Source organism: Lonchura striata, chromosome 1 (genome assembly GCF_046129695.1).
Source record: "Lonchura striata isolate bLonStr1 chromosome 1, bLonStr1.mat, whole genome shotgun sequence".
NCBI lineage: Eukaryota > Metazoa > Chordata > Aves > Passeriformes > Estrildidae > Lonchura > Lonchura striata.
In genome coordinates, this window is record NC_134603.1 from 154,620,035 (window position 1) to 154,647,719 (window position 27,685).

The 27,685-nt window shown below is 43.4% G+C and overlaps 1 protein-coding gene across 16 annotated transcripts in view; it reads right to left on the minus strand.

Moving 5' to 3' along the window:
- OBSCN (obscurin, cytoskeletal calmodulin and titin-interacting RhoGEF) overlaps positions 1–27,685 on the minus strand; it is a 178,449-nt gene that overhangs the window by 56,557 nt on the left and 94,207 nt on the right. For 11 of the 16 annotated variants that reach the window (XM_021537977.2, XM_031503758.2, XM_021537979.2 and 8 more), the window contains 24 exons: positions 27,137–27,403; positions 25,981–26,250; positions 25,143–25,409; positions 23,510–23,776; positions 21,940–22,206; positions 21,018–21,290; positions 17,260–17,526; positions 14,702–14,974; positions 13,287–13,559; positions 11,245–11,532; positions 9,462–9,734; positions 7,084–8,439; positions 6,245–6,523; positions 5,787–5,865; positions 5,323–5,441; positions 4,224–4,421; positions 3,777–3,809; positions 3,590–3,688; positions 2,901–3,119; positions 2,094–2,160; positions 1,973–1,992; positions 1,543–1,671; positions 666–805; positions 84–284 (listed from right to left, as the gene is read on the minus strand). In XM_021537977.2, coding sequence (XP_021393652.2) covers positions 84–284; positions 666–805; positions 1,543–1,671; positions 1,973–1,992; positions 2,094–2,160; positions 2,901–3,119; positions 3,590–3,688; positions 3,777–3,809; positions 4,224–4,421; positions 5,323–5,441; positions 5,787–5,865; positions 6,245–6,523; positions 7,084–8,439; positions 9,462–9,734; positions 11,245–11,532; positions 13,287–13,559; positions 14,702–14,974; positions 17,260–17,526; positions 21,018–21,290; positions 21,940–22,206; positions 23,510–23,776; positions 25,143–25,409; positions 25,981–26,250; positions 27,137–27,403 — 5,924 coding nt within the window. The remainder of the gene's footprint in view (positions 1–83; positions 285–665; positions 806–1,542; positions 1,672–1,972; positions 1,993–2,093; positions 2,161–2,900; positions 3,120–3,589; positions 3,689–3,776; positions 3,810–4,223; positions 4,422–5,322; positions 5,442–5,786; positions 5,866–6,244; positions 6,524–7,083; positions 8,440–9,461; positions 9,735–11,244; positions 11,533–13,286; positions 13,560–14,701; positions 14,975–17,259; positions 17,527–21,017; positions 21,291–21,939; positions 22,207–23,509; positions 23,777–25,142; positions 25,410–25,980; positions 26,251–27,136; positions 27,404–27,685) is intronic. The other 5 variants (XM_021537981.2, XM_021537983.2, XM_021537984.2 and 2 more) reach the window with 5 other exon arrangements.

Sequence of the window (27,685 nt, forward strand, 5' to 3'; positions counted from 1 at the left end):
TCAATCCTTGAAAAATGGACAGCTCTAAACTGCAACAGGAACAAGAAATTTTAAATGAGAAATAACCAAACATGATCAATCACCTTTAATTTCTTGTCCAGATAAGCTGGAGACACCCAACCCTGTCGAGAGGGACTCGATTTTGTGGGTTTAGTCCTGACCAGCCATTTCAGAGGATGAGCTGAATCCAGGACTTCCACATATTGTCCTTCCTTCAGGGTGATGGTCTCCTTGTCCGGCGCCACGGGCACGTAGTCAGCAGTGACCATGTAGACATCAAAGATCTGCAGGCATGAAACTACAGTCACTTTGTGCTCTTCATTTCCCTCATGGAGAAGCTCCCAACAAGATTCCTCTGGCCAACTCTATCCAAGGCCACAGAAAATCAAGTTCTGACTTCCTGAAGTTCAGCCATGACAGCAAGAGCTGCCAAGTCATGGGTATGTTTTGACCATGCTGACTTGAACCACTTGTTCAGGATCACAGGGGGAGCATCAGAATTTGATTCTCTGTGCATTGTATGAGACACAACATTTAACTACCAAATACACCTACAAAATTTAATTACATCACTAAAGAGAATGGAGATCCCTACACCATAGTAGGTTGGTCATTCTAAGTTTAGTTTTCTCCTTGTGTCCAACTTGTCCATAGAGATGTCATACCTCCCCTCTGGAATCCCCATCTTCAGATTCCGAGGAGGATTCCTGAGCAATGGATGAAGGTCTGGATCGTCCATGGCGAGGAGATGCTGAGGGAGTTCTTGACTCATCATCACTTTCTGCACCCGGTACTCGAAGTTTAGCTGAAAAGCAGAGCAACAGCAAAGTGTTTAATAAGTATCCCCAGTTTGAACATGAACCAAATCTATCATAATTTTTCTTCTTCCAAGGAACAGCATTCACAGTAATATCTAGTGTGATTTCCTATTGATATTTAGGAGTAAATGAATAATTTGGACGCTTTAATACATGGTGTTGCAGGCCTACTGCATGTATTGCTGCTGCACTGCAAGAATGTTTGTTGGAGAGTTAATGCCTCTATTTTTGCTCCAAGTTAAAGTTTTTCTACAAGATAATCAGGGCAGGCACAAACCAGAATTTTTCATTCAGCTCAACAAATCATTGGATTGCTGCACAGCTGTGCACAGAGTTTTCAGCCTTAATTTGATTTTTAAATTTCACTGTGAGCTAAAACTTCAAGATGTGGGAAGTAGAGAAAACTGGATTGCTTTCTGATTTAGGAATGATGAATATCTGAGGAACTCAAAATACCTAAGATATGCAAAGTACACTTATATTTTTACAATTTACTGTAATAGCTTTTTTCCTAGTTCAAATTCTAGACTGAGATGTGCAGGTTGGATGGACTCCTACTTAAATTTCTTACTTTTAAGCATTGACAAATGTTCATGTACTTATACAGAATGATTGTCTCAAAACCTGCTGCATAAATTTCACTTATAATTAAACAACACCTAAAAAAAGAGATTGCTTTTTTTTTTCCCTACCATATTTAAACTGTATTTTCCAGATTCCTTACCCTGAGTTATTTTTGCAGATACCATTTCTGAGATACGTGAGGTGAGTTTCTGGAAGAACTCTTCTGAGCCAACATCAGCTAATGAAATAGGGCTTTTGGGCACACCTTCTCTGCCAGCTTCAAGGTCTCCTGGAAAAAGGAGAATTTGTTATTAAGCTGGCAGTGTCATTGAAAATTCATCTCTTTTTGAGTAATAAAAGCTTCTGTGGAAGGAAGGTTTAATTTTCTTCCCTTCTCCTGGTTTTAAAACTGTGCTTGCTCTCAGCTCATCCAAATAATTCACCCTTGAACAGTGAGCAGTCCTGAAAAGTTCCAACATTGCAGACAATTTCACGAAAAGTGGATAAAAATAAGCGGATACATGAAATACATTGACAGGCTCAGCTGTAGATATGGACAGGAAGAAGAGAGAGAAAACAGCTTCTCTTACCTTCAGAGGACTGAATAGTTCTGAAAAAGAAAATAAAGCAGAGTTAAAAATGACAATAAAGTGCGCAGTAAGGAGAGCTAAATGAAGAACAAGTCCCCTTTCTCCTGTGCATCCAACTTACCCCAGTGTGGTCATGATGGCTTCTGACACCATCACACGCTCCTGGGTCAGCACTTCAGCCTCTTTCACTGCAAGATTGGGGTTTGTCATTAGAGGACAGAAGGCACAGAATGTCCTTTTTTAGCTATTTAGTACAGGCACATTTTCTGGATGTGGAGCACTGCAGCAGCTCCTGACTGGAGATATATATTCCCAGTCCTGTGATGGCAATGGATTCTCCCTCCTCTCCCTGTTCATGGAAAATATATAATTGCCCCATTTCTCCACACTGCTCAAGTTATGTTCCTGCAGCTAAAAGTGTGGGATGCAAGGCAGCATAACAAAAAAATGAAGTCCTTCACAGCTCTGCCCCAATTCCCAGTATATATTTGTTTACCCCCTCATCTTATTGTGTTAGGCCTTGGAAAGCTCTACAGAAATCAAATAAGTCTAATACAATCCAAAATACCTCAGCAGAGTGAAGCACACCAAAAAAATTTTTCAAAAGGTGACTTTTCCCAGTTACTTTATGTTGCCTTTATCTCATTTTTTTTTAATTTGTGCTTAATTTGGCTGTTCCTTAGACTTGCCTTCTGTTTATATTGCAAATCTGCTACTGTTAATACAAGACAGAATCATAAATCTAAAATATTGTAGAAGAGTGTAACTATTTGCAAGACAAGCAAATAGTTGCTCTTGAGAAAATGCATTTTTCTGGGTGTGATTGGATAATTTCCTTAACAGTTACGCTTGTGCGTTTGTTTTTTTTCCTTAGCACTGCATAAAAGGGAAATATAGAGAAATTTTTTGTGTTGCAACAAAGATTTACCATCTGCAACTTCCAGGTTGGCAGTGCAGATGGACTGGCCAGCCTTGTTGGTGGCAATGCAGGTGTAAGCTCCACTGTACTTCTTCTTGACATCCAACAGGATCAGGCTGTGGTGCATGTTGGAGCTGGCCAGTTTATACCCAGGAGTGTCTGGTTTGATCCACAGGATGTCTTCCCGAGACTCTTCTTTCATCCAAGTGATTGTTGGTGGTGGATGTCCTAAAGGGAAAATTGGTGCAATGAGCTTTAATCTTCCTGTTTGTGCTCCTCCCTTAAAATTATGAGCCTTGCTGTTAAAAAATGCTGGTTTGATCCATTTTCTGATACTTTCCCAACAATAAGAGGCATAATATTCAATAAAGGAGGATAAACCATTTTACAGCATGCTCATAAACACATTAAATCTTTCCATAAACCAAACTTGTCAATCACCATACAATTCATGGTCAACATCCATCATACTACAAAGTGTCACTATCTCCATTTTTACATACAGAAAAATGGAGGTGAGGAAAAATAAGATGCTTTACTGTGAAGTGTCTTTGTAAGAAATGTAAGTTGGGAGTAGAATCCCAGACTTCAGATACAGGAAATGAGGTTACAATGACTTTGGGCAGAGAGAGAAGAATGTGTTGTGAGGTTCCACATTTCAAGTGTTGTTCAGAGAGATGAGGTATTTGCTCACTTACCTTCAACTTTCACAGATAATGTGATGCTTGCACCCTTTTTCACTTTCTTATTTGTGAATCTTTCAAGGAATCTTGGCGGTATCAGCTGCTCATGGGAATCTGCAAATAATATTATTGATAAAGCACAGTGAGTTTAGATTGAAAAATTCCTGGGGCTTCTGGTCTCACCTGCTGTGTCTTCTCTTACCTGTTTTGGATGGCTCTTCTTTCTCATAAGGATCTGAAACACAAGGAGAAAAAAAAGAACATGACAAATATAAATAAGTGTTAATCCAGGAGTTGCAGAAAAAAGCTCCCAAAGTGACTCCAGTGGAGATATTGCACAGAAATATTGGTGTGATATGTAAGAGTCCCTAAGTTTTAATGAAATGAACTTTTAAGGTTCATGAGGATGGGCAAGAATAAAATACCTGTTTATGAGACAACAGTCAGACCACAAAGAAGTGGCACCATCATCTTCTTAAACAGCAAATTTATAGGTGAATAAAGAAAGAACCAAGAGTAAAGCACATGATCTTTTACCTACAGACTTCCCCACCTCACCCAAGTTACCTCGAGAGGTTTCCTCAGTAACAAAATAACTATACAAAACTGCAAGAACCTCTGGAACAGCCCAAAATAGAGCAAGACCCACCTTTGACGACCAGCCTGGCTGAGGAATACGCAGAGCCAGCAGAGTTGATGACAAATATCAAGTACTGGCCAGCATCTGCTTTGGTGACGTCGCGGATTTCCAGGGAGTGGAATTCCTGCCTGTCAGTCTTGAGGATACGATCAGAAGCCTTTAGGGGCTGCCCGTTTTTGAACCAATAGAGACGAGGCTGAGGGTACCCTGTGAGGAGCAGTTACAGACACAGAGAACGAAATTCATTGGCAGCATTGATCTGGGAGCATCTCCAAACTGCCAGATCCTCTGCTCTTTCAGGGGTTTAACAGGGCTCCTGTTTCAAGGGTTTAACCAATTAGGAATGCTTAAAAATGCATTAAATTAGATTGATCAGTCAAAATTCTTTCCTGCCTCCTCAGTTTCTGGCATTCCCCATACTGTCTGCATGTGCAAACACATTGGAGGTTGAAAAATCAACACTTAGGTCTGAAAGATTTGAAAGGTTCACAAGGAGAAATGTTGAAGCCAAATGCATTCTCATCATTTTTATAGACAGCAACAGGAGAAAAAAGGAAAATCTCTACCTGTCTTTATCAGAGTTAACACCAGAGGGATGCTTTTGCAGTTTTTACATTGTAGGAGCAGCCCCTTAATGGAGGAAGGCAAGTCCATGACTGTTTGATTTATTGAAGAGAATGAAGGAGACTGACTTCATTTTTATTAATATTATTACATAATTATGATTAATATCAGCACATTATACTAAATATAGTTATCAATGTTATAGAAATATATATGTAATATATATTGATAGCTATTAATAATGATAACAATAATGTCAAGATTATTATTCCAAATTGCCCCTGTGCTCAGAGAAATCCAGAATTCAGTTTTCAGAAGCATGTGCCTGTCATTATGCCTGGATATATGGAAACAAAATGAGGCTTAATCTACCTGAGTCTGCTCCAACAGTCCCTGTTCAACAGTGTGAACACATTTGTGCAAAAGTGATGCAAAATGCTCAGCCCAGCGTCACAGCTGTAGAAGAAAACCTTGGAAAATCTTGTCCAGTACTTCAATCTGATATCAGACCTGGAAAACTGACAGTACCCTGGGATCCACTCACCTTTCACCTTCAGGTGAAATTTAGCCAGCGATGCTCCAGGTGCCACATGAATATCATGAAGCTCATCAAAGATCTGGGGCAACTGCTCCTCCTCAGTGGTGGATTCCTCCTGTTCTCGGCTGAGCAGCAATTGGAATTAGAAAGAAGAAAATCAAGATGCCAGGTCAGAGTTCAGAATCAGAATGACCTATTTTAGGTAAATTTGGTCTGTGTGTTTTGGCATCCTGAGAACAGACTCAGCACCATCTGACATTAAAAGTAACAGAGTGATTCCTTGAGGAAATACCCTGGCTTGCCTGAAGGCTCCAGAGCAATTCTGCCCATGATGAATGTGCAGCTGTCACAGTTATTGGGCTGGATGCTCCTTTATGGCGTTAACCTGGCCCTGCTTGACACAGCCCTGACATAAATACACAGATTGATCTCACCAAGTCAGAGGTTAGAGCCACAGTTCCATATTTTACCTTGAAATATATTCTTTAGCACTGTAGTAAGAGGATGTCTCTGTTGCATCTGCTGCTGTCTCATAGTCTGTGCTGGTCACTGTTAAATGGAAGAAGATAGGTCTTGAATCATCTGAACTTTTAAATTATTTTGCTTGCTTAAATAGTTCTTACTGATTCTAGTTCCCTTGCTAATTTGAGTGACTGGCAGATAGATTTTATATTGTACTGCAGCACGATCCCACACATCCCTGGATTATGGAAACCACCTCTGTTCACCCCAGAATCTTTGCTCTGTACCTCGCCTTGGAGTTAGTAAAACCTAGCTGAATCCCAGAAGTTTGCAAGTGAAAATTTGTAGCAAAAACATTTTCTTTTAAAATGTAAATGGCGCTTTCTTTGGTGGGGGAGGGGGGGGAGAAATCAGGTCTCAGCAGAACTCCTTTAATTGGTTTTTCTACAGTGATTTTGAGACTTACAGTCCACACGAAGCTCAGCCTTGGTCGAAGCCACCCCCATGTTGTTCTCAGCGAGGCAGCGGTAGACGCCCATGTCCGTGGGCACCACGGCGGTGATGATCAGCTGGTGGCAACCTTCCTGGTCCTCGTTGATCATGTAGTGATCGTTTTCTTCTATAGCTTTGCCGTCCTTGAACCAGCGAACCGTGGGCAGGGGTTTGCCAATGACGATGCAGTCAAAGCTCACTGGGTACCCGTCCTGGACCTCTTGGTTTTGGAGCTCGGTCATGAACATGGGGGCTAAAGTTGGGGTGGTTGGAGAGAAGAAAGAAAAGTTTGTTTTTATCTAAAGATATATTTTACGCCGTTGCTGCCCAGACTTCTGGTTTCCAGTTTTTTAATTCCAGAGTAATATGTTTTCTCTAGAAAAGAGTCAATAAACTCCCTAGCATTACAAAGATATTCCATCAGCACAATACCACAGCTCCCAACTATATATTGTCCCTGCTTCTGTCCTTGTGAAAATGTCTTTTCTCCCTCCAAACCATTCTAAATCCTACATAATTTATTAAGTACAATAATCATAGTACTTATGGTCATGTTGTAGTAGGTGACATTTCTAGCATGAAAAGGGGCTTCGCAGATAAATAAATATATTGCAACCCCCCCACCAGTGTGCTTCCTCTCCCTCAAAATGAAAAAGAATAAAAAAGTCATTATTTTGTCAAAAAGTGCAAGGCTTTCATAAAAATATCTGCACCAAATTAAAAACAAATTAACTTGCTTGAGAGTGAAAAAATTATATTGTGACCTGTTCCCAGTGTCTTTTCCAAGGAATAAGTGAGATTTGCTTCTCCTACCTGTGTCAGAAGTCAGCAAAGGTGGTGGAGGTCTCGCTACTGGAAGTGCAAACTTCCCAAGGGTGGGAGGTGATGCCTTCCCAATGCGCAATTCTATCTTTTTCGGGCCTTGTTCCAAGATGTCGATCTCCACTGGGATTCCCAGAGCGCCAAACATCTCTCTGAACCGTGTGGCGGCTGTTTTGGCCTCAGACATGATTTCAAACTTGATGTAGATGTACTGGTCGTCCTCACGGTATGTCTGGTGGTCAACCACGTCTATGTCCCCTTCATCCGCGCTGACAAAGAGCTCTTCCTCCACGTCAGAGATCTCCGTGGAGATCTTGGCCCTGAAGAGTCTGTGGAGTCTCCTTCCTGCTTTCCGGAAAGCGTCGTCCAGCTCGCTGCCAGACGAGCTTTCCGTCTCACTGTCAGTGCTCTGCTTACTCCGCTTCTCCTTCGCAAGAACTTGAGGTTCCTGAGTGCCGACCACCACCTTAGCGCTGTGTGAGACCTTGCCAAACTTATTGGATGCCTCACAGGTGTATTTGCCTGCATCCTTCCTGTCCAGGCCAGCGATAATCAAGGAGCAGGTGCCATCGCTGTAGCTGTCTATGTGGTAGTAGCGACCATCCGAGAGCTCCTTCCCGTCCTTCAGCCACCGGACGTTCATGTCGGTTTTGCTGTGGGCCACGCACTCCAGGTGCAGGGTGCTTCCAGGCTCTCCAGAGAAGTCTTTGAAGGTCTCAGTAAACACCGGGCACTCCTGTTGCTTGATCTCTTTTCTCACTTTGTAGCCTTTGAAAGCGGCTTGGATCTTCACAGCCGCCTTGTTCATGGAGGGATCATCTAAATCTGGCAGCTCTGGTTCAGCTGGCTGAGCAGCTGTGGTGGCCACAGTGGTCTCCACGGTGGATGTCTCCCACTGTTTCCATAGTTTTCCTGTGGAGGTGGACTGAATCTTGCTGGTAATACTGGTGGTCTTCCTCTCAGCTTTCTTGAGGTAGTTTACTAGGGAAGGAGTCCCAGCTCTAGACTCATCATCAGAGCTTGTGAAAGAGAAATCTGCCTCTCCTGTCCTGGCCAGCTCGTCACACGTGGAGTATTCCTCTGAGTAGTAGTGAGACATCTCTGCTTCCTCCTTCCTCAGCTTCTGAAGCTTCTCATCCTCCTCGGGCACCTCGCTGATGGAATCCAAGGTGGGCTCCCGGCTCATCCGGCGCTTTTTGGCCAGGGCTTCCCACAGGAGGTGAAGATCTCCCTCCTGGGCAGCTTCAGGAGGCAGGCTGGGCTGGATGTGTCCATCCACCTGCTCTTCAGCCCGGCTGGCACGAGGAACTTCCCTGGCAATTTCCTTTAGCATCGACACTGTGGGAACTGCAGGGAATGAAACAGATGAGAAGTTAAATATCTGTGAGTTTTGAGAAAGCACATGGAAATGTTCTACAGGGGAGTCTCAGAGGCATTTAACTAAGCACCATAATGAGAACAACATGGGAGTTTACAGAATCACAGGATGGGGAGGGTTGGAAGGGACCGCTGGATATCATCTAGTCCAACCTCTCTGCTCATGCACAGTCCCCTAGATTACATTATTCAGTGTCCAGATGGATTTTGAGTATCTCCAGAGAAGGAAACTTTACACCCTCTCTGGGAAGTTGATATAACTGAATCTGGTTGTCCTAGCTGACCATGCTTTGAGGAGGAGGATGGACCACACCATCTTCAGGAGGTCTGTCCAACCTCAACAATCCTGTGATTCTGTGCATGCACTTCAAACATTACCAAACAACTTTTTTTTTTTTAAATTTATTTATTCCTTGCACATTTGGACCAAATAAATCGATTTCTGTCCTTTTTAATGTTGCAGTTCATGAACTGGTTAAGACTGCCAGAGGAACCTTTAAAGCTACCCAGGCTCATCCTATCTCCCAGGTATACAGGGCTTTCCTGTGTGTCCTGAATAGATCTCCAGCAGCTGTGCTGGGAGCTGAGACTCCCTCTCACATGGACACACTGGCTGGGTTGGATGTGCCTAAGTGTGAAAGTATCTAGGACACATTCACGTGCCTCTACATGTTGCCCAGTCCCTTTTGAGATGCTTCAGGTTGTCTGGGACATCCACAGAATACCCTAAAGCATCTCAAAAGGCACCAAAAACTCTTGTAGAGACAATAATGTCACACCTTAAATATCTGTCTCCAGAAACTCTAACCTGAGCAACTCAAAACTATTTGGGATGCAGGAACATACTGGGCAATGCCAAACAGGAAAAATAACAATTCCTTGTGGATTGTTATCATAGCTTGTAAAAAAATTATTTCCAGTCCAAGCTGTGGAGATGCCCCAGATGTCCATACCGGATCTGATTTAACACCCCAGCAGTGCACACTCCGTACCTTCAAGACACAGGCTGGCAACGGATTTGACTTCTGGAGAAGCCATGCAGGTGTAGCTGTCCTGATCCTCAGGTTTAAATCCACGGATAATGAGTATCTGTTTTGTTCCATCAGAAAGGATCTCGTATCTCCCTCCAGCTTTTATTTGCTCTTTTCCCTTGAACCAAGTTACTTTCTCCTCAGTTTTACTTGATAATGTGCACTCCAGGCGAGCCACCCCCCCTTCTGAGACAGATCCTCCCACCAAAGGTTGGGCGATGGTAACTGGAGGCTCTGCAATTACAAAAATAAAATTGATTAGCACAAAGAACAATCATCTGGTTTTAAGGCACTCCACTCCATAAAATATTCAAGCAACCCATCCATCATTTACAGATTTTTCAGCTGTTGTAGACAACTAAAGGAAGAAAAAAAAAGTGTGGCAACACCCAAAGTATACACTTCCAAAGATAATATCAAAACAGTCTTCCAAGCTCTCCCAGTTCCAGCTCCATCTAAACATATACATGCAGAAGTGGTTGCATTTTCCACATTCCCATGTTTGTTTTCTGGTCTTCGTTTACCCATCATCAGTATAAAAGAAGTTCTACAGATTTCTAGATCTTAAATGTTTTGAGATGAAGGAGTTGTGATGTGAGACAAAAAAGAAGACAAAAAAAACACAATAAATAGAATGAAAAGAGATTATTCAAAGTGGCATTCAGCTCTGCCTCGACATTTAAAAAAAAATATATCTATATCTTTATGCCATCCTAGGAAGAGTAAAAATTATGAAAAAGCATAAATAATTTAAACCAAAAATTTCTCTGCATTTTCTTTACTTTGGACAACAGAATGCTCTTTGTAGAACGAAGAAAACTCAAAGAACACATAAAACAGAGATGTTGACTGGGATGTAAAAGACGGTGCTGGGTTCCCAAAAGCAGCACATCCGTCAAGGTTACCTTCCTCTCTGCACATTTCACCAGGGTGAGTGGATTGCTGCCTAAAATGCCTTGGGTTCGTTGTTGACAAACTCAGCATGTGCAGAGTCATCAGGGTCCAGCACTGGCAACAGTTATTGTTGCAAAAAAAAAAAAAAAAAAAAAAAAAAAAAAAAAAAAAAAAAAAAAGCAACAGAGCATTTTAATCAAAAGAGTATTTTTTTATCATTATCCTCATTTTGAGGAATTTAGATGAGTGGTACTGGAGAAAGAGTTGCAAGGAAAGAAAGACTGAAAGAGAGACTCCCCATCCCACTGAGCTTCCAAAGTTTCACCATCAGACAGCAAAGGAACTGTGTCCCCCAGCATTTATTTGGGGGAATTCTTGAAAAAGACACATAAAAAAGATAAAAAAGGAAAAAGATGGGTGAAGAAGACAATATTGCCCACTCATGGTCACAGTCTTGGTTTTTCCAAACACATTCCAGCATGCCCTTTTTCACTCATTCCGTCCCAACTCCACCAGAAAAGACACTTGTGGTGACTGGCCAGCACATGGATGCAGTGCAAGAAACCCATGGTGACGAGCCAGCACATGGATGATGCAGTGCAGGCTGCAAGACAGCTGGATGCAGTTTGGAGGAAACCACTGCTGGGTGCTAAAAACGCAGCAGGTTTTGTTCACAGCAGCCCAGACCGACTTTTTCATCCCAAGCTCTTCCTCCTCTATTGTGCTGGCAGCCAAGCACTGAAAGGTATTGCACTGGGAGATGCCTGGAATGGGTGAAGCAGGCATGCCATGCAAAATGTAGGGTCTGCAGGAGCTTTCAGTCCTCCCTGGAGCCTGTGTCCATCCTCACCTAACCGCACCATCTGGGGGAAGTGCACCGCCTCGCTGGCCCCGGCTCTGTTTACGGCCGACACTCGGAATCTGTAGGGCTCCCCCGGGGTGAGGCCATCCACTGTGAACTCCGTGTTCTGGATGAGGCCCTCGCTGCAGGACTGCCAGCCAACTCCCAGGATTTTCCTCTCCACCTTGTAGCCCAGGAGGTCCTGGCCGCCCTCACCCAGCGGCTTGTGCCAGGACAGAGTGACAGAGTGGCTGCTCTGACTGAGGACTTCTGGCTCTTCGGGTGGCTCGGGGAGGGCTGGGGGCACAACAGAGGTCCTGTGATGTACGGTGTGAGCAGGAACCCTTCATCCTAAAACACCCAAGAGCCTTCTGCAAGCCGTGGGGATGGAAGTGCAATGGACTGAGTATTCTCCTTGTTGTAAAGTTGAGTGTAAAATCATCATAAAGTCATGACCGTGAGTGCCTGTGCACCACTGATTTATCCTTGTCTGCTCTGATCTATGCCAAACATTCATTTTCCAACTCTCATCTCAAATAATTAACCTCTTTTATATATATAATTAACCTCTTTGTCCCACCAAGCTTAAAAAAAGAGATAATCCTACACAGTCCATATTATCAAGGAATTTAACTGACAATTTCAAGCACATTTGAGCCTTGATTGTATTTATTTTAGGTCTGGCCTTAATTGAAATCAAGTTATTATGGGACTAAAGAATAACACAAATATTTTAATAACGAGTCACTCCACTTCTGTGTAATTGCAATATGTGTCACAGCATCAGGCAAAAACAAATAAATATGTGATGGGAATGATCTGGTGTCCTACTGTCCACAATCATGGAATGGTTTGAAGTTGGGACCTTGAAGATTATCTAATCCCAATCCTTCCACTCAGTACACTGGAAAATGTTCCTTGCTTACATTACACTTTGGCCTAAAAGACAGAAATAATTCTTTTAGTCTTGAGTTCAAGACATTTACCATGTAAATGACCTGCCATGATACACCAATCCAAAGAATTAAAGGTAAATATGGTCTACAGCCAGTTCTTTAACTCTGGACACCACAAGAACAACAAAGTCTTTTCTCTGTTGTCAGCCAAATTTCATAGAGAAAAATCTGTCAACAGGAAGAGCACTGTATTTTTATTTTGAAAATCATTAATTATAAGTATCCAAAATTAGAAAAAACTGATTTAAATCCATCAAACGTTTTTTTTTAAATTGTGGTGAAAATTACTGGAATGTATAACAGAGATCTCTTAAGTCTCAGAAATCCTTAGAGACTGCCTGTAGTCATTTAAAGTATAAATGGTCCATCAGTGACTCTTTAACATCTCAGCTACAGCTAAAATACATTTAATTATCTCATAACCACTGCTGGGATGGTGCTGTGTGACCACTGCTGGGTGACCCACTTGTCCCACTGCAGGAAAGAGCCAGATCCTGGGTGCTGAGATGGACACTGACATGGAATCACCCAGCTTGCTCCATGAAGGAATTAGGGAATTATCATCTTCCCTATTTAACTGTTAGCACCTCTGCCTCTGAAGCAGGAGGTGTGTGCTTCATGGGTGTCCCCCACTTGAGGGTTTTAAAATGCTTCTCATTAATCTGGGAAACTGTTTTCCCAGCAACTGAGCTAAATTAGCAGATTTCAAAGATCCCTCTGCTGTTCTGGATAATTTTTCCACATGGACTCTAGCTCAGTTCCCTCCTGTGTCCATATTTGGTGAGAGTGAAGCTGAACTCAGAATACTGATTTCTGTCAGAGTTTATGTTACATTTTACAAAAGACTGCAGTTAAAAAAAGCTGGAGAGCATCTCTACCATCACTAGCCTGATACATTTGTCTTCTGATGAGGTGGATTACTTCTGGTCAAAGAACAAGTTGCCAGTAGTATCTTCACAGACTAAGAGCACTATTTGGATACATGTGAGGCAAGATGGAAAAGAATCAGCACAAAGATTGGGAAATTCGATGTCGCAGCTCAATACCAAAGTTTGAGATTTTGAGTGCCCCTGGGCTGGAACAACACACACTTACCTATCACAGAAAGCTTGGCTGATGAAATGGCCTCCCTGGAAGCAAAGGTCACCTCTCCAGAATGATGCAGCTGGGCTTTTTTCAGAATAAGTTTGTATTTGTTTCCATCTGCTTGTACCTCCCAGTCCTCACCCGGCTGGATCTCTATGCCATTACTGTACCAGGCCACTTCATTAACTGGCACAGCTTCACTCAGGACACAGCTAAATGTTGCTTTTCCCCCCAGAGACACTTCCACGTCTGTGAGGGGCTGCAAGAACTGCAGGCGCCACCCTGTAGATTAAAATCAGTGATCAAGCCCTCAGTTACAGAGAAAATCAAGAGATTTTGTGACTATTTGTGCTGAAGCTCTGAACAGCAGGTCTGGGAGAGCGAGGAGATTAAAAGGTTTTTGTATATTGCCAGAACAGAAGGTTTAGATCCACAGAATGGTTTGGTTTGGGAGGGACTTTAAAGCTCATCTTGTTGCATCCCCTGCCTTTGGCAGGGACACCTTCCACCAGACCAGGTTGCTCCAAACCCCATCTAATCCACAGGTGGGGACTGATCTCTGCTTTTGTACTCTTATTTTTTTGTAAAGAAAGGGCTTCTGGTTCCCAGTGGGATAAAGGATACAGAGATAATAGTGTTGCTGATAAAACCCTTCTCTCTGAAGCCCTGAAGTGCCTATAAACACAACCAAACTCATCAGAATCGTGTTAGCTCTGAGACAGTCATTTACTGCTAATTCAGTGCCAGCTGGAGCTGCTTATAAACCTTCTCACATCCTACAGAACAAGAAAATGAGGAAATTGTAAAGCATCATCCATTTAAGGGTGAGAGAATTGAATTTTTTTCAGATTTTTTTTTTTTCAGGGAAAACAAAAGGCTTTGGGATGATCTAATTTGTACCTTCCAGTAAGCGAAGGGAGCTGACAAGAAAGATGGAAAGGGACATTTTGCAAGAGCATGGAGTACAGGACAAGGGGGAATGGATTCAGATGGACAGAGGATAGGTTTGCATGAGATATTAGGAAGAAATTCTTCATTGTGAGGGTGGGGAGGCCCTGGCACAGGGTACCCAGAGCAGCTGTGGCTGCCCCTGGATCCCTGGAAGTGTCCAAGGCCAGGTTGGACGGGGCTTGGAGCAGACTGGGGTGGTGGAAGGTGTCCCTGCCCATGGCAGAGGGTGCCACTGGATGAACTTTAAGGTCCCCTCCAACCCAACCATTCTGTGATTCTGTGGGTTAGTGGTGAGCTTGATGATCTGAGAGAGCTTTCCCAACCTGAATGATCGTATGATTTACTGTGTGGGAAGAACATTTAGATAAGAGACAAACAAATGCAACATTTCCTTGCTGCTACTCATCATATTTCCCTGGTTTCTTTCCCCTTTCCAAGCAGAAATTGAAGATTTCCCCAAGCACTTGAGTTACCTTTCACCGTGAGGAAGGCTGAGGTCACTGCATCGCTGCACATGAAAGTCACCCTGCAGCTGTCCTGGGGAGTCAAATTCTTCAGCAGCAGGATATGCCTGAGTCCATTTTCAAAGTAAACCATCTCAGTGTTTTCTGTGGTTTTGGCAGGTTCATCGTCAATCAGCCAGTTGTAATTGTAGGTCTCAGGCTTGGAGAGATAACACTCGAACAGGGCTTCCCCTCCTTCCACAGCCTCCACGTTCTCCAAGCCCTGGACAATGCTGTTCTTGGCTAGAAAAGAAGGACAATTAACATTATTAATTATTTGGTCATATATCCCTGAATATTAGCAAGCCTCAGAGCACTGGATGATTCCCACTGCTGTAAAGCTGATGGAAAAATGTGGATGTTATAAACTGTGCTTGTAGGTTTAATTGTCGATTGCAATCCGTGCTCTAACAAAGTATTACAATAAAAAGATTTAAAGACAGTTTAAAAGTAATGATAAATCTCTAGAACCTCCAGCATTTAATCTAGAACCTCTAGCATTTCACCCAGATTTCTTCCAAAAACCTGTTTTTTTTATAAATAAAGGGAAAAAATGGTCATATTTGTATTAATCAGGCCAATAGTCAATAGGAAGGCATAGCTCAGTAAGATAAAAGTGCAATCAAATTCCTTTTGTCCTATGAGAGTTTCCCAAAGATCTCTCAGACAGCACAATTAAAATCATGACTGGGGAGGTGGGAATCCACCAACAGCTTATGATAAAATCTCATTACTTTTCTTGCAAAGCAAATTTAAGACAAGATTATGGCTGGCAAAGCTACAGTGACGTTTATCCAAGATAATTCTGCCTCTAGGAAACACTCCAAGTCAACTTCTCCATCAAGATTACTTTGAACAGTAAATTTAGAATTATTGTAAAAGCCCTGTGACATTTAGGTTTATTTTCCCATGCTGAGTGGTGAGTTGTGGGGTCAGAAACATGCACAAACCTCCACACTCCAGCCATGCATCAGCTGGCACCTGGTCAGAAACAATCAGCTCGATGCCAAATTAAATGTGGGCTGGTGCACGTGGGTATAATTCATGTTGCTACGGGGACAAATGACATGCACAAGGGTGGGGACACAGAGTGGAGTAAATACAGTTTACACAAATGCCATAAAATGGTCAGCATGATTTATGTTATATACCAAGACCCCAAGACATCCCTGTTTATAGTTCTATAGATAATTTGGAACTGTGCCCATAAAAAAAAAAGAAAAAAAAAATTTAAAAAAAAATTAGTAAAAATAAATAAAATGTTAAATAAACCCCCAAACGGAGCCATTTATTTAACGGTAAAAACAAAGAAACATACCCAAAAAGCACAAGCCACCATATATTTATTAACTTATTACTAATTACAAGATGTCCAAAGATGTCATGTGTGGACTCCCCATCCCTGGAAGTGTCCCAGGCCAGGTTGGACAGGGTTTGGAGAAACTTGGGACAGTGGAAGGTGTCCCTGCCCATGGCAGGGAATTTAGAACTACATGACCTTTAAGGTCTTTTCCAACCCAAACTATTCTGGGCTTCTATAATACTAAAAAATATTCTGAATTTTATACGATTTATACTTATGGAGAACAATGAGGGGGTTGCAGACTATTCTTGGAGAATGTATAATTTTTTTAGAACAACCCAAATTCTTTATCCACATACTTTGGGAGCACTGGTTTCCCTAATTATGGAAAGCAGCCAATTGCTAACTCTACCTCCTCTGGGATGCTTTTTGATTATGTTAATTAAAATAGTTTTAAATCCCTGCAATGGAAAGTGCTTATCAATGTAGAAAACATTATAATTAATATCAGCCTGTTCTTCTGCACTAACAACCAACTCCAGTTAAGGAAGAAGGCAGAATAGTCACAAATACTCAGAAATCAGAACCTGCTGTTGCTGATCACACCAATTCACTTGGTAACCAAACCCGGGAATTCCATATGCAGCAGAAAAAAAAAAGAAATTTCCATGTAAAATCCTAACTTTTTTGTTAATTTTTGTATATATTGTTCCTCAGGATCTCCACAAATGTGAGTGCTGAGTGAGGAGGTAATTCCTGAGGGATCACTGTTTGAAATAGGGAAATTACAAAGCTCCTTTACTCTGCAAAATAAAATGGAATTGCATGCTATCCATTAGTTACTGAGTTTATGTAAAAAGTGCTGTAAAAAAAATGCTTTTTAATAGCAGAACGATATTTGTATTATTCATTTGGACCAAGAATATGCCTGTGATTTTACAACAGTTCAGCAGGACACATCCCATCACACTGATACTCCAGCTCACTGCAGAAGAGGTGGGCTGGCTAAGTGGTGTAATGAGTGTTAATTAGAAATATGATAATGCTGCAGTTTCATATTTGATTCCCATTATCCCCCAGCTATCTTTATCCTTATTTTCAGTAGTGGAGCGAGCACCAAGAGCAGGTATCTGATGAGTTCCTTATTGCAAAGCCTTGCCATGATTTTTCTACCTCTTTTATTTGGAACCCATGGTAGTCTTCCTCTCTGGCTGGAAGACCTCACCTTGAACATCAAGTGTAGCCATCACTTTAATGCCTTCAGCTTCACAAGAATAGATGCCAGTGTCTTCTGGGACCGTGGGGTTAATTTTTAGCATGCTCACATTCCAGTCCTGATCGATAATCACTCGCTGCCCATCTGCATGTATTTCCTGATCATTTTTCTTCCAGATGGCGTGCACTGGCCTAGAATATTGGCATACGAACTCTGCTGGGCCATCTTCATCAACAGTTATGTCCTGCATGGGACTGACCACTTCAATGGTGGGATCTGTTAACCAACATGTCAGGAAGGACATGCATTAGTGGATCCCCATGGAAATCACCCCTTTTGGAGGGTTTTTGCCAAGCACAGAGCCCGTGGGGAGCAAGCAGAGTGACAGTGCAAGCAGGGGGATTAGCAATTTAGTCTGTGCCTGTGTCAGCATCAAGCAGGATGGAAGCCAGGCTGGTGCATTAGAACATGACCATGACACTGGGAAATGGGCCACCAGGAATTGAGGCTTGTGCCGGAACAGTCCTGAATTTGGACTGCTTCTCCAATTTAGTGTCACTTCCAGTGTTTCTGAGATCTTCCAGGCTGGGAAGCACTGGAGGTGAAACACTTCTGCTTCCTGAATGTGGAGCAGAAATGTGATGCAGAGGGAGTGGTTCCCTGCAACTCTCAACCTCCCAGAGCAATGGGAAAATACCACAAACCCTACTGGAAGCTCCTTGTGTGACTAAAATATAAATACTCATCAGAAAAAAATACAGTCCTCAAATGCAGACATTTGCATAATCAAATGCATCATTCCTGTCCTGGAGTGGTCTAGGCTGTCAGAAATCATGTGAGGACCAAATATCTGTGACAAAAAAAGGGCACTCCACAGGAGCAGATGAATATTGCTTTGATTATTTGTGTGTTCCTCCGCAGCAAGCACATTGTTTATAGAGAAAAAACAATAGAATTTCCTTGACAGTATTTAATCTACAGATCATTGAGAGATCATAAACCCTGACATCTCAGACTGAGAGCCCATAAAATGCATATCCAGCTGAGAGCAGCTGGATATGCAGCACCTCTGGAGGTGTTGAGATCCATTAAGTTGCTTTTAAGCACTTTTAAAACCCAAGTTCAGCTGTAAGGCACAGTAGATATATCTGACCTAAAATACTCTTAGTTCCCAAAGCAGCCAAGGGTCCCTCCTGAGATGTCAGACTGGACCATCCATCTACCATGCAATATGCAGGTCAAAAGGAAAAATCTCAATGCAGTCTGAAAATGGAAGTATCTCTGAAACATCATTCTTAGCAGAATTATGTCAACTAGAAAAAAAATTATAAGGCTACAAAGGGACATAAAAAGATGACAGTCAGAGAAAGTTGGGATATCACCAGGAGCTTGGCACGTTCTTAGCAGAATTATGTCAACTAGAAAAAAAATTATAAGGCTACAAAGGGACATAAAAAGATGACAGTCAGAGAAAGTTGGGATATCACCAGGAGCTTGGCACGTTGATCCTTGAGGACATTCTGTGATTCTACGATGTCCTAATTCTTCAAATAGTTGCTCTGCTCACAAGCCAGCTGGAATAACACCCCCAGGATCTCTGTCTGGAACGCTCCTCTTGAAACTGCTGCAGCAGACTGAGGCTTTGAGATGCTCCTGGCAGACCTTGGGGAGCAAAGAGAGCTTTGCAAACATCATTTGGAAACTTGCTGCAAGGCTTGATCCCACTCACTGAGGTTCCCTCTGCCACTCCAAGTCTCTGCCACGTGTGTTTATGGAGAGGAGAGCTCTGTGGAAGATCTTGGAGATGTTTTGCTGGCTGAAGAAACAAGCAGGTGTCTGGGGAGCACAGCCTCATCCCCTTCCATAAGACGTAGAAATGTGTTCCTCACAGCAAACATCACCCATGGTACTGGAGGAGGTCCTGGTTCCACTGTCCCCTCGCTGTTGGCCAGGGCAAGGACTTTGGTGGCCTCTGTTCACCTGTGCAGCTCTTTGGGACTGAGGAGCCAACGTGTGCCAACCTCACCTGCCCAGAGGAGCTAGAAAACAGCAGCAGCTCCTTCACCCTTTTCCATCCTCCCCCATCACCTGGGAACCTGGTCATGGAATGAATGCAGTTGCAGGGCAGTGATATTGTGGAAGCCCAGCATGGAAAGCTGAGATCTCACTTGTTACAGAATAAATCCAGTTACCAACATGCCTTAAACCAGGAGAATGAGGCACATGCAACAAAGTCAGCTTGCTCCTTGATGAACAGCAAGCCATGGATGGCTTGATAGACTGAAATATATTTCAAACAGAGATTTATGCTTAAATTTATGAGCAATAAATTTGTACACTTTATTAAGTGTACAAACTTTTGTACATTTTATTGTGTACAAAGTTGTCAGTACAAGAATCATTGGAATTTTAAAAATGTTTCAATTTTCTATGAAATCAGGTGTTACTGAGCACAGTGTAACTAAGATTATCCCAATCCAGTTATAAAATACTGCTAGTGTTATTCAGGTTTGCAATTCAGGAATCCTGGCTTCATGGAAGTACAAAATATCCACATACATGTGTGTATCTGCACGGGCTGTGGGTTGGACTGGATGATCTCCAGATATTTCTCCCAAAATCAATGATGCTGTGATTCCATGAAATGGAAATATCTCAGGAGCCCATTAATTCACTGAGCAGGATACCTAACAATGCATTTTTTTTTTTTAATTTATGGTTTAGGCTCACTGGATTTTTTTGTCTGGAGAGCTCAGAACCAGGTTCTGTCTCTGAAAATGGATGCAAACTGACACAGGACTTGCGGGGCCTGTGTACTCTGCTGTCACTGCATCATTCTATACCATGAAGAAGTGATTTGACATTTTATCTTTGCAGAGAACCAAATTTTCTGAATGTACACAGGACACATGATGCAGAGAAGGAGACATGACCACTGACTAAAATTCCATATTGTGGATCATTCCTGTTATGGCCCAGTTATTTTTATTCAAATCTACTCCCCTACAGGAGTAGATTTGAATAAAGATCTTTTAGTGTTCTATATCTCTGCATATATCCCTTTTCCAAGCAGAAAATAAGCCTTAATTGTGCCTGAAAAATAACAGATCTTCCCCACGGCTATAAAAGGAGTGGGTGGGAAGGAGTTTGCTTTATCAAGTCTGGAGCTCAGTGTTACTTGCAGCTTTTGGCTACCCTTACCAAATGAAAAAAATATTTATTCAACAGACCAGAAAGCTTTGCCAGCACAGGGATGAACTTTCAAAAACAAGGTGCATTTTGTCTCTGTGTTACTGGAATGTCACACACTCATTGGTTTCCAGGAACAGCCCAAAATCCTGTCCTGGGAACATGCTGAGCTCAGCTGTGGAGCAGCAGAGTGGGAAATTTGGGAATTACCACCACTGCAAGATTTTGTGGTATTTATGGGAAAAAAGCTAAAGTGGGAATGTAAAGTCAGGTGCTACCACAGATGTTTATGTTCATCTCTTCTTTGATGTCAGGTGAAAGCAGCAGCCCTGACCCTGCAACCCTCCCTCACCTATAAAATCCAAAAACACTTGAGGGTGAGGAAAAATAATTTAAAAATCAGTGTGGCTGTATCCAGAAGAACTCTGAGGTGAGAGTGGGTGACTTGCAGAGTGGGAGGGTTGCAGGGCACAGGAGGACCGTGAAGGGATTTAGTGAGGGTAGCCTGGAAGGCAGAAGCACCAGCACATGGAGCAAGTCCAGAGGTGACCACGTGTTTCTTGCTAACAGGGAAATACCTTTGACTAATAATTTAGCTGAAGATATAAGGGACCCAGCTCTGAAGGTGACAGTGCCCGAGTCGTGGCACGCCACATCGTTTAGGGTTAGAGTGTGGATCCTGCCGTCCTGCTCAGAGATTTCGGTCACCAGGTTGTTGTGGAGGGGGGTCCCATCGAGCCACCACTGCACGTTCCTCACGCCCGGGTGCGAGAGCTCGCAGGTGAACGTGGCTGACTCGCCCACAAAGACGTCAGTGTTCCTTAAACCAGACACTATCACTGCTGCTTCTTCTGCGTGACAGAGCAAGAGAAGGTGCCAAAGGGAAACAAAAACAAACGCGCACGAGTCGCTCCCTGCAGAACTAACCCAAGCCCAAGTGCAGCTCCAGCGGAGTTAAACTTGTAGTGCTTTTCCAAGGGGAAAAAAAAAGAACTAAAATTGTCTTGAAAAGGGTTAGAAACCACCTTCCATCCCTCCAGCTGCTTGTAGGAGCAGTGTGTGTGTCTGCAAACATCATTTCACTGGGAGGAAACTACATTCCTTGCCCAGGTCATGCCTGGCTCTCCTGTGTGTTGCAACCATCTGCAGAAATTGTATGAGGCAGAGAAGTACTTAAAGATTTAAATGTTCACTTGGGTGCTTTAAAGATTACCATAAACGACAGAAGCTGCAATCAGTTGTAACAAGAATTTCAGTATTTTTATGACCACTGCTCCAAGTTTTTCAGCAGTACCACCATCTATTCTGAAACGCAGTGTGGTCAGTACTTTAAACTAGCTTAACTAAAAAAGATGGGTCAAACCTCAGCCTGGAGGTGAGTGTTTATATCTTGGCTGGAGAAAGGAAAGAAATGAATAGACTTTCTGCTGTTTGGCCAGTTACTGTCAAAGATTTTGGAGTAAGAAATCCAGGCATTTCCACCACATTCCACCACCTTACCTTGCACATACACAGACCCTGTGGTGATCTCGTATCCAGTGCTGCAGGTATAATCCCCACAGTCATCAGGTTCTACACCACGGATGATCAGCTCAGCCACGCTGCCCTTCAGCTTCACCTCGTACTTGTCACTGGGCTGAATGACCACCCCTCCTTTCCTCCACTCAACGGGAGCGTCCGGCTTGGAGATCTCACAGCGCAAAACTGCCGTTCCCCCTTCTTCAGTCTCTACGTTTCTCAGCTCTTTGTTAAACAGCACTGGCAGTACTGTGGTGGAGAAGCAACTGCATCAGTGACGGCACTCAGAGGTGAGAAACCTGCTTGTAACTTCTGCAGCTGGGCTGCTCCCCTCTTCCTGGACCACAGTTTGCCTGCTGGCCACTCATGGAATCAGCTGCTCATGCTGCAAAGGTGTCCAGGGCTGCTCTGGGCCTCTAAAGGTTTTTACATGGCCATACTCACCATTCTCAGTGGAAGCACACAGAGCACAACACCACCAATCACAACTCAGAGTCAGAACCCTTTAGGCTGGAAGAGACTTTTGAGATCAAGTCCAGCCATTAACCCAGCACAGCCAATCCACCACTAAACCATGTCCCCAAGTGTCACATCTACACATCTCTTAAATATCTCCAGGGATGGTGACTCAACTGCTTCTCTGGGCCATCTATGCCAATGCTTGGCCACCCTTTGAGTGAAAAATTAATTCTTAATACCAAATCTAAACCCACCCTGGTGCAACTTGAGGCCATTTCCTCTCATCTTATTGCATGTCACTAGTGAAATAAACCAACCTTTACCTCACCACAACCTCCTGTTGGTAGTTGCAGAGAGTGATAACATCTCCCCCAAGGCTCCTTTTCTCCAGATTAAAAAGCCCAATTCTCTCAGCTGGCACATGAGATTTTTGGGTGTTTAATCTCTGAAACTACATGCTCTGAGCAGGAGTTTGTTATGGTGACTAAACCCACAATCTACAAGTGTGATCTAATCTAAAAGACATAGGATTTTTAGCAAAAAATTAAGAAAACTGTAAAATCCCAAATCCATAGAGTTCTAAGTATAAAATGAATAAAACTGTAAAATCCAAACCAATAGAATTCTTAATACAAAATGAATAAAACTATAAAATCCAAAACCACAGCCACTAAGAAAGCAAAGAACCATAATTCATGGGCTTCTCAGGCACTAAGACATACAATGGATCAATTTAAAATGGATTTGTCCTAGGTATGGTGAAATACTCCAGTTTGATTTCACAGTCTCAGTGATGCTCAGCAATAAAATTTCCATGTGGATGTGGCACATGGGGATATGGTTTAGTGGTAGACTTGGGAGTTTTGTGTTAGTGGTTGGACTCGGTGATCTCAGAGATCTTTTTCAAACTAAATCAGAGAATGGTTTGGGTTGGAAGGGGTCTTAAAGATCCAGTTCCTGCCATGAGCAGGAAACCTTCCACTAGCCCAGGTCTCTGAGCGCCCCATCCAGCCCGGCCTGGATGATTCCAGGATTCCAAATGAAGGATGGACACAACCAGACCTCCTCTACCCCCAACCAAGCCTCGCCCTACCTTTGACCTGCAGCGAAGCCGTGGTCTGCTGATCCCCCGAGTCACAGGTGTATTCTCCAGCATCCTGAGCCCCAGCCTCGTAGATGAGGAGCTCGGCTCGGGTCCCCTCCTGGCGGATCTCGTACTTGTCCCCGGGCTGCAGCACCGTGTCCCCTTTCCGCCACTCCAGGCGCGCGTGGGGCCGCGTCAGCTCGCAGCGCAGCACGGCCGTGCGCCCTTCCTCCACCTCCTCGTTCTTCAGCCACTGCTTGAACAGCACGGGCAGGCCTGGCAAAGGGCGGCAGGGCAAAGAGGAAATAAGAGGTGGGTGAGGCAAACATGGAAAATAGAGGGGGGGTTTATTGTTAAGGTGTGGGTAGAGCTAGTCATTAAGTTGATGGAAAATTCTGGCTGGGTTTCCCTAAGGAGGGCATCCAAGGATGACAAAGTCAAACCTAGAGAGAGGAGGAGGAGGAAGGGGAGTTAATCAGCAAGACAAATTTGATTGCTATGTGAGCTTTTTTCTCTCCCCATATCCCAGACTTCTTTTCACGAAGAATTCAAAGTTCAGTGATTACTACTGAAGGCCAGATAGCTCTCCATCCTTGAAATAAAATCATAAAACTGGATAAAATCACTCAGAGAACATATAAATAAATATAAAAATATAAAATACACATACATATATCTATATAAATATATATTAATATATATAGATCATATAGAAAATTAGAATACATAGAATATATTAGAATATATAGAATATGTAGACTAGTATAATAGAATAATATACAAAATAGAATTATATATATGTCATAAAATATTATTAAGATAGATAATAATATATGTAGATTCTATTAGAATATTAAAATATATACAGAATATATAAATCCTGTGTTACAATTCAAGGATTCAGATCAATTACAAAATAATTAAGGCTTGCAGGGACCTCCATCCTCTGGAGGACTCCATGGATGGAGATTCCTCCACTCCTCTGGAACTCAGTTCCAAACTCTGACCATCCCTTCATGTTAAGTCTGGTTTTTTTCTAATCTGGATTTTTCTCACTGCAGCTTGCATTTGTTGCCTCTCATCTCTTTACTGAGCCCTCCAAGAAAGTTCTGTGCCTCTCTCCTCTGTAGTTCTCCACTCGGAAGTTGCAGAGATCAATGAGGTCTCCCTTCCACTTTCTCTTCCTCAGTTATCAAAATCAGCTGCCCTCACCTCTGCTTATACTTAGATTTCAGAATGGTTTAAATTACAAGGTACTGTCATCTTCTCCCTAACCCTGTCACTGTCAGGGACACCTTCCACTATCCCAGGTTGCTCCAAACCCAGACCAACCCTGGACATTTACAGGGATCCAGGGGCAGACACAGTTGCTCTGGGAACCTGTGCCAAGGCCTCACCATCCTCACTGTAAAAAATATATTTCTTATACCTGATCTAAATCGTCCCCCTTTTGGTTTAAAACCATCACCCCTTGTCCTGTCACAACAGGGTTTGTCCATGTACTTCATGTGCTCCAGCTCTCTGACAAACTTGGTGGATTCTGCTGCACTTGCTCTGCTGATCAGTGTCTCTCTTGAAACAGAGAGCTCTAAAAATCTATGTTCCCTCCTCTCACCACTGCTGGGCACAGAGGAAACCCTACCTTTGACCTCCAGCCTGGCCGTGGTCTGGCCAGCAGCCGTGTGGCAGCTGTACTCGCCGGAGTCGGCGCGGTTCAGGTCGCGGATGAGCAGCGTGTGCACCTTCCCCTCCTGCTGGATGCTGCACTTGTGGCTGGGGCGGATCATGGACGTGCCCTTCTTCCACTCCACGGGGACATCAGGCTTGGACACCTCGCAGGACAGGTGGGCAGTGCCACCCTCCTGCAGCTCCAGGTTGTGCAGCGCCTTCACGAAGGTGACCGGGGCAGCTGTGGGGAGAGGGGACCAGCGCTGCTGCAGCATCCTCACCCAGCATCACCCCCAGGGCAGGGCTGGGGCTCTGTGGTTACATTCGGAACCAGCTCGAAGAGGAACAACACAAGGCACTGGCGTGGGCCATCGTTCAAAAGTCATTCTACATATCTTAAAAGAAAGGTTTTTCAGAGCTTTTTTGTGTAAATGTGATCTGAAAGCATCATAAGTAGGATATTAGTCCAGAGTATATTCTTGACACTCTTCAGCATTGATTCTGACATGTGATCAGCTGCGTAGTTGGATGGTCTTCAAAGGATGTTATTGTTAATTGTTATATCAAATAACATCAAAGGATGTTAATAACAATTATTATATCAAATAACATCAAAGGATGTTAATCTTCATTCCATGTACAATAAAAACGCCTGGAACGACTGGCTCAGATAAACCTCTCTAAATTGCTAAATCAAATTAGCAGAATCTCCCAAAATTTGCAAGGCTCCCAAATCCCAAATACACCTCTCCAGAAGTCAAAGCAGTGCCTGCCAGTACCTGCTCAACCCCTCTTGCAGGGAGGCTGCTCACCTTCCACCTTCAGCTGCGCTGCTGACGAATGCCGCCCCACTTTGAAACTGATGGACCCACAGTCTTCCAGGGTCACCTTCCTCAAGATCAAACTGTGACGTGTCCCTTGCACTCTGATCTCATTCATTTCGTTGGATTGCAGGGGAACATCCCCCAGGAACCACTGAGCATCCTGAGCTGCTTCCCGGGACAGCCTGCACTCGAACACCGCGTCTTCTCCTTCGTACGTGGCCACGTCCTTCAGCCTCTCCACGATGGTGGCTGCTGGCTCTTCATGGAAAGGGCAACAGAGTTTGAGATCTACTTTCAGGTGATGCTTCCTGGGTTAAACACGTCGTTAGGCTCTCTCTTGACAGCACTATGTTGTTGTTATTTGAGGCCCTAAATAATAAATCTGGGCGTGTTCAGCTTGGAAGAGAAGGTTTATGGGGGCTTATGAAAAAGAGGAAGAAGGAATTTTTATAGGGGTAGATAGTGACAGAAAAAAGGGGAGTGGTTTCAGGATGAAAGAGGTTAGGGTTAGCTTTGATGTTAGAAAGAAATTGTTCCCTGTGAGGATGGTGAGGCCCTGGCACAGGGTGCCCAGAGCAGCTGTGGCTGCCCCTGGATCCTTGGAAGTGTCCAAGGCCAGGTTGGACAGAGCTTGGAGCAACTTGGGATAGTCGAAGGTGCCCATGGCAGGAATTGGATTACTAAATTGCCTTGAAAGTCCCTTCCAACCTAAACCATTCTGTGATTCTATGATTCTAACCTCATGAAAATGTAGGTACACAGGCACGTAGCAACATATAACAATGCTACAGATGCATGATTCATGTCTGCATGTGTATTATGCACATATATATGATAATCTAAAAAATTCGCAAGTTATTCTGTGATGTGTGCATAATAAATATTTAATATGCATATAATCATAACCTGTGTGCTGTGAAAAAAATTGTCAAAAGATTCCCATGGGTGAAAATTAATTATCATTAAACCACAGAATCAGTGACCAAAGAGATGTAACTGACACAGTTCTCAGCCCAGTGAAACCTCTCTCATCTCTGAGATCCCCATTTCGGGACAGGACAAGGTTTAGCTGCCAAATTACTCAGTCCTGTGCCCCTGCCGTGGTGCCAAGCTGTGCCCAGCCCTTCCCCGTGCAAAGCCCCACCTTTCAGCTGCACTGCCGCCGTGGTCTGCTGGTCCCCTGTGTCACAGGTGTACTCCCCAGCATCTGCTTCGCTCAGGTTGTGAATGGTCAGCTCAGCCAGGGTCCCCTCCTGGCACATCCTGTATTTGTCACCGGGTCGCAGCACCGTCCCCGCCTTCTTCCACTGCACAGGGCTGTTGGATTTGGAGACCTCGCAGCGCAGAGTGACAGTGCCACCCTCCTCAGCCTGTTGGCTCTGGAGTGGTTGTGTGAAGGTGACTGGAGAAGCTGAATCAAGAAAGATCAGAGGGGGAAAAAAAATCACGTGTCATTGCTGACAGTTTAACTAAGCCTTGTGTTTGATGAAACTCCGGTGATGCCCTAAATTTGGTTCAACTCAATTCCAAAGATAGTTTAAAAGTAAAACAAGGAATGGCAGAAGGTGCTGTGTGGGAAATGGGTTTCTAGAAAGTTCTCCAAGCCTGACAGAAGGCTCACCCAGTGTGTGCATCCCTGTGCAAACCTTGAGATAAGAAATGCTGGCTTAGAAATGCCACGGAATAGGACAGA